The 12070-nt window shown below is 65.3% G+C and overlaps 1 protein-coding gene across 1 annotated transcript in view; it reads right to left on the bottom strand.

The window, feature by feature from the left end:
• The window catches only part of CAPN13 (calpain 13), a 53102-nt gene that overhangs the window by 18858 nt on the left and 22174 nt on the right, over window positions 1-12070 (bottom strand). The window contains exons 4-7 of the mRNA XM_055121364.1: window positions 10410-10546; window positions 9127-9311; window positions 7895-7959; window positions 2073-2158 (exon numbers count right to left, since the gene is read on the bottom strand). Coding sequence (XP_054977339.1) covers window positions 2073-2158; window positions 7895-7959; window positions 9127-9311; window positions 10410-10546 — 473 coding nt within the window. The remainder of the gene's footprint in view (window positions 1-2072; window positions 2159-7894; window positions 7960-9126; window positions 9312-10409; window positions 10547-12070) is intronic.

The following is a 12070-nucleotide window of genomic DNA, read 5'->3' on the forward strand; positions in this document are numbered from 1 at the left end:
CTCGCCCGGGGTCTTCACTGAGTTCTCTCATGGCTGTTGCAACGCCTTTTCCTCACGGGACCCCAGAACTTGAGCTCTTATGCCTCTGAGAAGTCACCTCCTCCGGGAAGCCTGCCTGGTGCCCTACAGACTCTGGCCGCCACACCTCTGGATCCAGGGCCCCTCCTGGGAACAACCCGGCCCCTCCCCCGCCCTCAGCTCAGTGTCCCGGGTCACCAGCCTCTTCGCTGGCCACTGGCCCTCCTGTGCCCGGTGTTCCTATGGCCGGGGCTAGTTCCAGGACCCCCAAAAGGAGACCTCGGCCTCACCGTGACCACGCCACGCATTTCTGCTTGGCTCATGACCCATCCCCCTCCCAGGAAGGCTGTGTTCCAGAACTTTCTCTACCAGGTTCTGGGGGGAAGCAAAGACCCTTCCTGGCGGAAACAGCTGCTGCCCTTCTCCCCACCCTCCTCCACCTAAGCCCCTCCCAGGGCCACCGCCGGGGGGTCCCCACGGCAGCCCAGAAGCCTCCGGAGCTTGTTCTCGGGAGCAGCGGGCAGGCAGGACCCCCTCGGAGTCTCCTGCACCGGGAGGGAGGGACCACCCTTCCAGCTTCCGGCTGCAGGCCCAGCCAGTCCGATGTGGTCGTGTAAAATGGCAATTTTATAATTAAGCGATAATTACATTTTCTGCAGCGGGTAAGGGAAAATAAATGTGCTGTGAATCAATAGGCTATCGATCCATGCAAGTTTGCCTTTAAGTGTGTGCGGCAGAAATTTCAATTAGGCTCGAGCTGGGCCTCCCTCGGGCTCCTGCTGGAGGAGAGAGCGGCCCCCGCGGGGATGCGGGTCCCGGGCTCCGGCTGGCGCGGGGTGGCCCCGCTCCCCGCCCAGGGCAGGCTGCGTCTCCAGGTGGACCAGCAGGGGCGCCTGGCCCCCTGCACGCGCCTCCCCCACTCAGGCCTGGGGGGCCGCCCTGTCTGCACCCGAGTCTGTCTGTGCCTCCCTTCAGCCTCCGCCTCCGCCCTCCCCCTCCTCCTCGTCCCCTGCTCTGTCCCAGCCCTCCTCCTCCCCTCTCCCACACCAGCTTCTCCTCCTCCTCCTCCTCCCCTGCTGTCCCAGCCCTCCTCCTCCCCTCTCCCACACCAGCTTCTCCTCCTCCTCCTCCTTCTCCCCTGCTCTGTCCCAGCCCTCCTCCTCCCCTCTCCCATACCAGCTTCTCCTCCTCCTCCTCCTCCTCCTCCTCCTCTCCTCTCCCACACCAGCTCTTCCTCCTCCTCCTCTCCTTCCTCCTCCTCCTCCCCTGCTCTTGTCCCAGCCCTCCTCCTCTCCTCTCCCACACCAGCTTTCCCTCCTTCTCCTCCTCCTCCCCCTCTTTCTCCTACTCCCCTTCCTCCTCTTCCCCCTCCTCCTCCTCCCCCTCTTCCTCCTTCTACTCCCCCTCCTCCTCCTCCCTCTCCTCCTCCTCCCTCTCCTCCTCTTCTTCCTCCTCCTCTTCCTCTCTCCTGCACCAGTTCCTTCACCCCCTGCTCCTGTCTCAGCTCCTCCCTCTCTTCCCACCCCCCTCCCACACCAGCTGCCTGCTGAGTCTGTCCCCTGCGGGCTCAGCTTGGGCTTGGATGTCCTTCTGTCCCAGTCTCGCTGCCTTCCCATCCCGCCCACCTGCGGCAGGGCACACGGTTGCCTGCAGGCCCCAGAGGCGGTGCCGTATAGGGTGGGGGACAGGGGACCTCGCCGGCCCGGCCCCCACCCGCAGGGAGCCCCTGGGTCCCCCAGGGCTGTGAGGCTCACAGGTCTCCGAGCCCCTTCGGCCCCTCACCCCGCTCGTGCAGTGGCCCCTCGGGGCAGATCAGTGGGGCAGAAAGGGTGGCGCAGGGGCACCCAGCTGCCCCCACCCCCGGGTCGAGTTTCTCCCGCTCTCTGCTGGCGGGCGCCTGCCCTGTCCCCCCCCCACCCCACCAGGAATCCCGGGCCCCGAGGACCCCAGTCTTGGGCGGTCTCTCCTGGAAGGCAGATGGAGAAGGAGAGTGGGCGGCGGGCTGCGTGCTCTGCGCTGGGGCCGGGCCGGGCAGTGGGGACCCCGGGCCGTACCCGTCCTTCCAGGGCCCCTGCCACTCCGTGTTGCCCCAAGGGTTCCACAGGCGGATCAGGTCCTCCCAGCCCCTCTGGCACTGGACCTGGGGAGAGAGCAGGGGGGTCAGTCAGCCAGTCAGTCATGCCCGGCCGGCTCTGCCCCAAGGACACGGGAGCTGGCCTCATCGGGCTGCCAGTGGCCTGGAGCACTGTTGGGGGAGCTGGAGGAGCCGGCCTGGCTGGAGGGGAGCTGACGGGGAGGGAGCGTGGCCTGGCTCTGCCCGCGTGGGGGACAGGCGTGGCCCCTTGTTCTGTGGCCCGGAGCCCAGTGGACAGAGGGTCCCGGCCGCGAGCAGCCCGGGGCGAGGGGCAGCTGCCTCAGCCAGAGCCGCCGCTTCCCGGCGCGGGCCCGGGGGTCGACTGGGCATCCACCTGCTGCCCACCTGCTGTCCACCTGCTGTCCCGGGCGGGGCAGGAGGACTAACTGAGCACAGCGTCTCCCAGCTGGAGACCCCCTTCTCCCGCCTCCACCTGTGGGCAGGCTGCCTCTGCACACAAGCACCCTCCCTCCCTCTCCTCTCCCTCCCTCCCTTCCTCCCTCCCTCCCTCTCCCTTCCCTCCCTCCTTCCCTTCCTCCCTCCCTTCCCTCCTTCCCTTAGTCCTTCCTCCCTTCCTTCTTCTCCTTCCTTCCTTCCTTCCTTCCTTCCTTCCTTCCTTCCTTCCTTCCTTCCTTCCTTCCTTCCTTCCTTCCTTCCTTCCTCCTTCCCTCCCTCCCTCCATCTCCCCTCCCTCCCTCCCTCCCTCCATCTCCCATCCCTCCCTTCCTCCCTCCCTCCATCTCCCCTCCCTCCCTCCCCCTCCCTTCCTTCCTTCCTTCCTTCCTTCCTTCCTTCCTTCCTTTCTCCTTCCCTCCCTCCTTCCATCTCCCCTCTCTCCCTTTCTCCCTCCCTCCATCTCCCATCCCTCCCTCCATCTCCCCTCCCTCTCTCCCTCCCCCCTCCCTCCCTTCCCTCCTTCCCTTAGTCCTTCCTCCCTTCCTTCTTCTCCTTCCCTTCTTCTCTCCTTCCTCCCTCCCTCCCTCTCCTCATCCCCTTCCCCATCCCTCCCTTCCTTTCCCCTACCTCCCTTTCTCCTCTCTCCTCCTTCCTTTTCCTCCTTCCCCTTCTCTTCTTCCCACCCTCCCTCCCTTCCTCCCTCCCTCCCTAACCTTCACTTCCTCCCTCCCTCCCTAACCCTCACTTCCTCCTCCCTTCCTCCCTCCCTCCCTCCCTAACCCTCACTTCCTCCCTCCCTCCCTAACCCTCACTTCCTCCTCCCTTCCTCCCTCCCTCCCTCCCTAACCTTCACTTCCTCCCTCCCTCCCTAACCCTCACTTCCTCCTCCCTTCCTCCCTCCCTCCCTTCTTCCTTCCTTCCATCCTTTCTTCCTCCCTCCCTCCCTTCCTTCCTTCCCTTCTCCTTCCCTCCTCCCTCCCTCCCTCTCCCCTCCCTCCATCTCCCCTCCCTCCTTCCTTCTCCTTCCTTCCTTCCTTCCTTCCTTCCTTCCTTCCTTCCTTCCTTCCTTCCTTCCTTCCTTCCTTTCTCCTTCCCTCCCTCCTTCCCTTAGTCCTTCCTCCCTTCCTTCTTCTTCCTTCTTCCTTCCTTCCTTCCTTCCTTCCTTCCTTCCTTCCTTCCTTCCTTCCTTCCTTCCTTCCTTCCTTCCTCCCTCCTCCCTCCCTCCCTCCCTCCCTCCCTCCCTCCCTCCCTCCCTCCCTCCCTCCCTCCCTCCTTCCCCGGCATCTCCTCACTCATGCCCAGGGACCCAAGGAGGCACGTTAGCTCCTTCCTGCCGCTGAGTCCAGAGGGCAGGCCTATGGCACAGTCATGTGGGACCCCTGCGGTGGCGGCTGTCTGCCCTCCTACACCCGCAGAGGGAGGCGGACCCGCCCAGGGGGGAGTGAGAGCTGTGGCTGTGCAGAAGCAGAGGCCTGGGGGTGCAGGAGGGGCCTGTGTGGCGAGGACTCCAGGGGAAGGGGACTGGGGGGGTCGCCGTGGAGGGAAATCACCCAGTGGCAGCCGGGCTCACACCCGTGGCCCTACCCTCAGGCTCCGTGTCTGCGGGTCTCTGGGGCGGGGCTGAGTTGGAGAGGCACGCCCACGGCCTCCAGGGCCAGGGCAAGGCGAGAATTCTGACTCAGTGGCACAGCCCCGATAAAGGACGCAGCTGCCCCGGGCTCAGCTCAGTCGGCCCGAGGCTGTCACCTGGACCTGGTGGTCCCCGGGGCCTTTGCTGCAAAGGCGGGCGTGGCTGGAGCACGTCCTCCCGTGGCTTCCCAGCCTCCGCCCGGTCTCCGGGCACTGCAGAGGAAGGTGCTCAGACTTTCAACGCCTCCTGTTTCTGGAGCCCAGACACACTGGGCGAGCAGGCAGCAACCCGCCCGCCCCGGCCTCGGTGCCTGGGTCAGGGGCGCAGGAAGGGCGGCTGAGTGGCCCCGGGAGCTTGCAGCCCAGCCCCGGGGAGAAAGTAGCTCAATGAGGCATGCGGACCAGCTCGGCCTGCCGGGAGGCGCTGGCCCGGCCAGGTGCAGGCACAGGGCGCCCATTCATTCATCTTCCTGCTGCCTTCCGCCCTGCGGGAGGGGAGCAGAGTGACAAGCACGTTCCAGTTAGGGGCTGGCTGCTCCCCGCCCTGCTCCGCGGAGCTCCGACCTCTTCTCTCCAGAGGACCAATCTGTAGCCAAGCTCTGACGCAGTGTCCGGCGGTAACACTTTCTTGTTTTCTTGTATTACAGGAGCCTCTCCCGGTGCTGCCGGGGCCTCTGGGGCCCCGAACGTGCCCTCTGGACCCTGGACCCTTGTTGGAATATTTCCCCTTTTCCAGCTGCCTTCTGGAGTTAATTTCAGAGGCAGTTTCCCTTTTGTCACAGATTGTTAGCTGATCTGTGACATGCAGATTTTAGGTGCTAGCCAGGCCTGACTTGACATTGTAGATTCCAGGCTCTGGCCTAGCCCGGTCTTTGGGATGTAAATCCAAGTGCTTTCAGCCCAATGAAAGCTTCGGTTTTACATTTATGTTCATACAGACAAAAGAGTAGAAATAAGCCTGGGATGGCAATTTAAAGATAATCAGTGTATGGATGCAATAGACCCTGGCGGTGCTTGTGGGGGTCCCGCAGTGCCAGGGCTCAGGCCACGCACGTGCAAGGCGTGTGCCGTGTGGCCCACAGTCCCGGCCCCACCTGAGCCCACTGTCCTCTAGACAGCTGGTCGGTCGTGGGCCCACCTGAGAACGGGCTGAGGCCCAGGGTCCCGGTCCTGTTCCTGGTGGCACCACTGGCTGTGGTCACCATACATGCAGGTGGCCAGGGGCGTGCCCCCGAATGCTCTTCCTTCAGCTCCTTGACTCTGCTTTTGGGGGGTCACACCCGGCGATGCTCAGGGGTTACTCCTGGCTCTGCACTCAGGAATCACTCCTGGCGGTGCTCAGGGGGCCCTATGGGATGCTGGAGATTGAACCCGGGTTGGCCGTGTATAAGGCAAACGCCCTCCCCGCTGTGCTATCGCTCCCGCCCCGCTCCTTGATGCTCACGAATCATCCCTGGGGAAATGGTTTCCTGGGCGGATGGAATAAGCTGTACTCGCTGCTCCTTTGGGCCCTCTGGGCACCTTTCCGTGCTGGTGTCCCCCCCACTCTCTAAGGGGGTGCTCTGGTGGGCATCTGTCCCTCAGGCATTACTTGACAACTGCTTTCGTGGGCTGTTCCACAGGCTGGCTCTCCCAGGAGCACAGGCTGGCTGTGTCCACAGCCACTTGGAGGCCGACACGGCAGAAACAAATGGCCTGGGGCCCCTAGTGCCAGGGCAGCGCAGGCGGGAGCCCAGGTCTGTGCGCCTTCAGACCCCCGGGGACCCTCTCTCACCCCCACTCCATGGCCCTTGTCTGCCCCCCTCGTACTTCCTCCTCGTGTTGGCCCACCCGAGAGCTGCCCCCCCCCTGCTCTTGTCCAGTGCAGCCGGCGTGGCCACCCCTCTAGGGTGGCCCCCCAGCCGGGCGTTGCTCTCCCTGGCCCGGGCAGGGCTGGGTGGCGCGTGGTGTCACGGGTGCCAGTTTGGGGTGGGGTGACTGCCGCTGCTGCCCGGGGGTTCCCGGGGGGCTGGGGGGAACGCAGGGAAGCTGGGGGACCCCCGGGCTGGGTTGCTGTGAGCTCCCAGGGCCCCAGGAGGGGGATGGGTTAGAGCAGATGGGTCCAAGCTGACCCACAGGCGTCTGCCCCGGGGCCCACCCGCACAGGCACTCGGCCCCTGAGCAGCTGTGAGCCGTTTCCCGGGGGGGGGGGGGGAGGGAGGGGGGGAGGCAGAGACAGGCCCTACGCGGGGGTCCGCAACCAGCCCAGCCTGGCCTGGAGCCCCCGGTGGGGGGAGGGAAACGCAGAGGCGGAAGGTGCTGGAAGGTCTGGCGCTGCGTGGGGGTCGCGCACACAGTTCCTTGGGCCCCGACGCTGCTAGTCAGCCTCTAGAGCTGGGAGGGGGGCCGTGGTGGGAACCGTGCGCCCAGCGCGTGGCCCCAGAGTGGGGGGGGATGGGAGTGCAGGAGTTGGGGGCCCGGCAAGAACTCGCCCTGCAGGGCCTCTGCTCGGGTCTGGCGGCAGGGCGCCCCCCCCCCCCCCCGCCGTCTCTGGCCCAGAGTGAGCCCAGGGGAGGCAGGTAGGGGTCCCCCAGGTGCCGCTGCCCTTGACACGGGAAGCGCTTTGGAGGGGCCCGCAGGGCCCCGCTGCTCAGCAGGCTTCTCCAGATGGCTGGTGGTGTGGACTCACGCTTTAGTGCTCATTCTCTCTCTCTCTCTCTCCCTCCCCCTCTCTATCTCTCCCCTTCTCTCTCTCTCCCCCTCTCTCCCTCTCTCCTGTTCTTTCTCTCTCTCTCCCTCTCTCCCCTTCTCTCTCTCTCCCCTCTCTCTCCTGCTCTTTCTCTCTCCCTCCCTCTCTCTATCCCTCTTCCTCTCTCTCCATCTCTCTCTCCCTCTCTCTCTCCTTCTCTCTCTCCCTCCCCCTCTCTCCCTCTCTCTCCCTCTCTCCCGCTCTTTCTCTCTCTCTCCCTCCCCGTCTCTTTCTCTCTCTCCCTCCCTCTCTCTATCCCTCTCCCTCTCTCTCTCCTTCTCTCTCTCCCTCCCTGTCTCTCTCCATCTCTCTCTCCCTCTCTCTCTCTCCTTCTCTCTCTCCCTCCCCCTCTCTTTCTCTCTCTCCCTCTCTTTCTCTCTCCCTCCCTCCCTCTCTCTCCCCCCTCTCTCACTCTGTCTTTCCCTCTCTTTCTCTCCCTCTCTCCCTCCCTTTCTATCTCTCCTTCTCTCTCCCTCTCTGTCTCCCTTCTCTCTTCTTTTCTCTTTCTCTCTTGCTCTCTCTCGCTCTGTCTCTCCGTTGCTCTTGTTCTCCCTCTCTCACTCCCTTTCTCTCTTACTCTCCTTTGCTCTGTCTCTCTCTCCTCCGCCCTTCCTCTCTCGCTCTCCTTTGCCGCCTCTGTGGATCTGAGAGCAGTCACACCTCTCCCATCCGGGCCTCCTCTCGGCACATGTCGTGGGCCTTTCTGTCAGGCTGGGAGCCGCGGGGCCCAGGGCAGAGTCTGCGAGAAGGTGCCTCTGAGGGGGAGGAAGCTGGTCCCGCCGTGCCCCCAGCGCCCGCCCCCAGCTCTGTCCTGGGCACGAAGTCCCCACTCGTGCTCCGTCATCCCGGGAGCAGGGCAGGAAGCATGTGGGGCGGGGCCCGAGGAGGGAGCCGGGCCTCCTGTGTGGATGGCCACGGGCACCGCTGGCTGGGGCGGAACCGCTGCTCTGGGCCGGGCTGGGTTGGGCCGCGGGCCAGGCGGGACTCACCTGCTCGGCTCCAGTCACCGTGTAGGCGTGTTGGCTCACCAGGCCGTTCTGCAGCCGCGTGGCCACTCCTGTGGGCTGGGGGGGGGGGGTGGGGGGGGACACAGCATCAGGCCGGCGGCTGCAAACCCCGCCCACAGCGGGTGGCACCTGCAAGCCCCCCTCGTACTCCCCCTGACTGGAGCCAGCCCTCTTGACCCAACCTCCCTGTCTGCTCCTCCTGTGAGCCGGGCGCCCGCCACACCCTCTCTCGAGGAGACCTGGGGCTTGGGCGAGGGTCCCGAGGGACGCAGTGGGCGCCGTGGAGCTGCAGGATGGAGGCAGGAATGTCTGGGGACAGACGCGAGTCTCAGAGGGGCCGAGGGGCGACAAGGCCTTCCCAGGGGGACCTGCGGGCCCCGGGACTGCGGCCCTGGGTGTGGGGAGTCAGAGGGCAGCGGAGAAAGCCAGCAGGGACAGTGCCCGGCGGGGAGGGCCGCAGGAGTGCCCAGCTGTGAGGGCCCTGACCAGTGCCCGGCGGGGAGGGCCGCAGACAGTGCCCAGCTGTGAGGGCCCTGACCAGTGCCCGGCGGGGAGGGCCGCAGACAGTGCCCAGCTGTGAGGGCCCTGACCCGTGCCCAGCGGGGAGGGCCTTGGGTAGAGCCCGGCTGTGAGGCCCCGGCCCGCGTTGGGCTGTGAGGGCTTCGGCCAGCACAGGCTGTGTGGGGATCGGCCTCTAGAGCTTCTCAGGACACGTTTTCTTTTTTTTTGTTTTTGTTTTTGGGTCACACCCGGCGACGCACAGGGGTTCCTCCTGGCTAGCACTCAGGAATCACCCCTGGCGGTGCTCAGGGCACCCTACGGGATGCTGGGATTCGAACCCGGGTCTGCCGCGAGCAAGGCAAACGCCCTCCCCGCTGTGCTATCGCTCCAGCCCCAGGACACGTTTTCTTTGGCGTCAGGCAATCCTGTGTCCAGACCTTGCGGGCCGTGAGGAGACACAGCGTGGCCGTCGCTGGGAAGCCCCACCTCGGGGCTTCCCATGGGCTCGGACCCTTGACCAGGGCTGACGGAGTGACCCCGGCCACACGCCCCGGCTGAGCCCCCCGCTCTGGCCCTGACCGCCCTCCGGCCCGTACACCTGGGCTGAGTCCCCCCGTGGCGTCCCCCCTGCCTGGGCGCCCCTGCCTGAGCCCCCTGCCTGGGCCCTGACTGCCCCCCCCGCCCCCCCCGTCCCTCCCCAGGGCAGGGGCCGCACTCACTCACCCCCGAGGGCGTGGCGCAGGTGATGAGGGAGCCCGCCCGGGCAGCCGCCTGCACGGTGAGCAGCACGTCGGCGGGCGAGGTGTTCACGTCGATGCTGGTGACCACGCCCCCCGTCAGGTCCACCAGCGCGTCGGGGAGGTAGCCGTAGTGCAGGTTCAGGTAGGACCCGCGCAGCCTGGGGGGACAGGCGGGGAGGGAGGGAGGGAGGGAGGCTGCACACAGAGCCCTGCAGGGGGGCCCTCAGCCGCTGCCAGCTCCCCGCTCCAGGCCCCTGCACCCCTGCTCCCCGCCAGCGGCTCCCCGCCAGGGTGGTTCCGCCCGAGGCCAACCACGCCCCACACGTGGGGGCTGGACCTTGAGAGAGGCCAAGCTGCTGCCCTGGGGGGGGTTTCTATTGGGGGGGGTCCCTCCTGTGACTCCACCTCCTTTCTCTGAAGAGGGCCGGGCTCTTAGTCGCTTAATTGCAGGAAATAGTGCTTCTTGGACCCTGATGTGGTGTTGGTGACTGAACTGGGGTCAGCCACGTGCATGGCAGGTCCCTTAAGCCCTGCCCTGTCCGTCCGGTCCTCTGGCCCACGTTTAGATTTTTTTTTTTTTTTGCTTTTTGGGTCACACCTGGCGATGCACAGGGGTTACTCCTGGCTCTGCACTCAGGAATTACCCCTGGCCATGCTCAGGGGACCATATGGGATGCTGGGATTTGAACCCGGGTCAGCCGCGTGCAAGGCAAACGCCCTACCCGCTGTGCTATCTCTCCAGCACCCTGGCCCACGTTTAAATGCCGGGTCACCGTCGCTTCCCAAAGCTCCCGGCCAGGCCACCTCTCTCGGAATGCTTCAGTCCCCCTCCCCCTGACCCCCACACTCTGCTCCCCTTGGACTTTGCTTGAACCATTCCTCTAGTTGGGGATGCTCCGTCCTGCCCATCCTCCAAGGCCTCACTGGGGTCCCCTCCTGGTGACATCCTGCTGACCCCACGGGATGCTTCCTCCACTCTGTCCGCCTCACCCCTGCCCTCCCCAGGCTTGAGCTGGTAATTCTATTCTTATCTGCCTGCTTCTTCCCTGCTATGACCTTTGGGCCCGCCCACCCCCACCATCCCTCCGAGAACCTGGGTGCCTGTCCCCATCCTCACAGCCCGACACACAGGGTGACTGGGGGCGGGGGGGGGGCTAGGCTGGGGGAGCTGAGGCTCTGGCTCGGGCTGGTGGGACATACTCTGACAGAGCAGACGGCGCCAGCCTTTCTGGGGTGCCGGGGGAGCCCCTCCTTACTTGGCGTAGGCTTTTTCCAGCAGGCAGGGCCAAAACTCCTGGTTGTCGCGGCGCGTGTTCACGAAGAGGTACCTCCTGTCCAGGATGGGCAGGCGATCGTCCACCACCACCTCCACCCACTGGCCACACTGCCAGAACTGGGGAGAGACGAGGCACGGTCTGAGCCCCGGGGGCGGGGGGGAACCCCGTCACCGCTGAGTCACGCAGACTCCATCCAGAAGGAAATACCAGCCTGCGTGAGGGACGAGGACAGGCCTGTCACTGCCCCTGGAGGGTGGGGGACCCCGTCACAGGTCCAGTGAGTCAAGGAGAATTCAGGCAGGAGGAAGAAGGCGGGGTCCTAGCAGGGTCCAGCTAACTCTGGCCATCTGCTGCCCAGTCCTCTGCCAGCCGAAGCCAAACGTGACAGGCACCCCGCACCCCGGATGGCAGAGGCAGCAGAGACTGGAGGACACGTCGGGACAGAGACTAAAGGTCACAGGGGGCCCCCGAGGGAGAGGAAGGCTTGAGGGAGGAGGCAGGGTTCTGCGGGTGGAAGGGACGGAGGGATGTCACTGGGTTATGGGCAAAGCGTGGCCACAGGCCCGGAGGCTGGACAGGGCAGGTGGCCCCAGCGGGCAGAGCAGCTGCAGCTCGGGCTGGCTCTCGGCCCTCCTGCCAAGCTCGCCTGCCATCAGAGCGGCGGAGGGGGGCGGCCTGGCGCCACCACTGTGCGGCACGCACGAGCCAGCTGTTCCTCCCCAGAACAGACCCCTTCATCGTCAGCATTCAACTCCTAATGGCTCCCCGGGAAAACCGCCAAGTGCAGAGACTTCCTAACGGCACCAGCTTGATGGGGGGTCTTTGCGAGTGTCCCCCAGGCTGGGGGCGAGCAGGCCTGAGCGTGGAGGAAAGTGGGTCTCTGACAGGTGGGTTGGGGGACAGCGGGCCTGAGGCCTTCCATCATCAGCTCCGCGGTGACAGGGAGCCAGGAGCGGGGGCCGTCCCTGCAGCTGGCGCCCCAGATGTTGGCTGCGGCATCCAGCGAAGGGCACCCTTTCCACGCAGAGCTGGGACCGAGACCGCAATGTCAGAGGAGACAGGGCAGGGTGCGCCCTCTGGCCTGGCTGTGCTGGGCCTGGGCCCTGCAGCTGAGAGACACGGAGGCCAGACGACACGGGAGACCACAGGGGACACCGTCAGCGGAAGACACGGGGCTCAGTGGAGGCACCAGGAGAGCCAATCCGAGCTCGTCCGTGGGGGTCCTGCAGGGACCGGCACGTCTGGAGCTGGGGCTTAATTGGCTGGTGGAGCGTAACAGATGGGGGCTCGTCAGTGGAGCTAGCTGGAATCCTGCCTCTGCCTCCAGCTTCCCCAAGCAATATGCAACTGGAAAAGAAATTGAATTCTGCAAGCTCATGTTCCTCCTCTGTGGTCAGCAGGAAGGGCCTGGCGAGCTGTCAGGGGAACCACGTGAGACTGTGAGCGAGAGCTCAGGCTCCAAGCGCCATCTTGTTCAGCATCTGCGGTGGTGCCTTACAAGCAGGCGACCGTCCTGAATGTCAAACTCCTGTTGGTTCCCCGTAGAATATACTCTCCCCTTTCCCCACACACCAGCAATGCTGGCTACGCTTGTGCTCCCTACACAAAGGAAACATCCAGAGGAAACCAGCTTTCCCAGA

This window comes from Sorex araneus, chromosome X, assembly GCF_027595985.1.
Source record: "Sorex araneus isolate mSorAra2 chromosome X, mSorAra2.pri, whole genome shotgun sequence".
Lineage (NCBI taxonomy): Eukaryota > Metazoa > Chordata > Mammalia > Eulipotyphla > Soricidae > Sorex > Sorex araneus.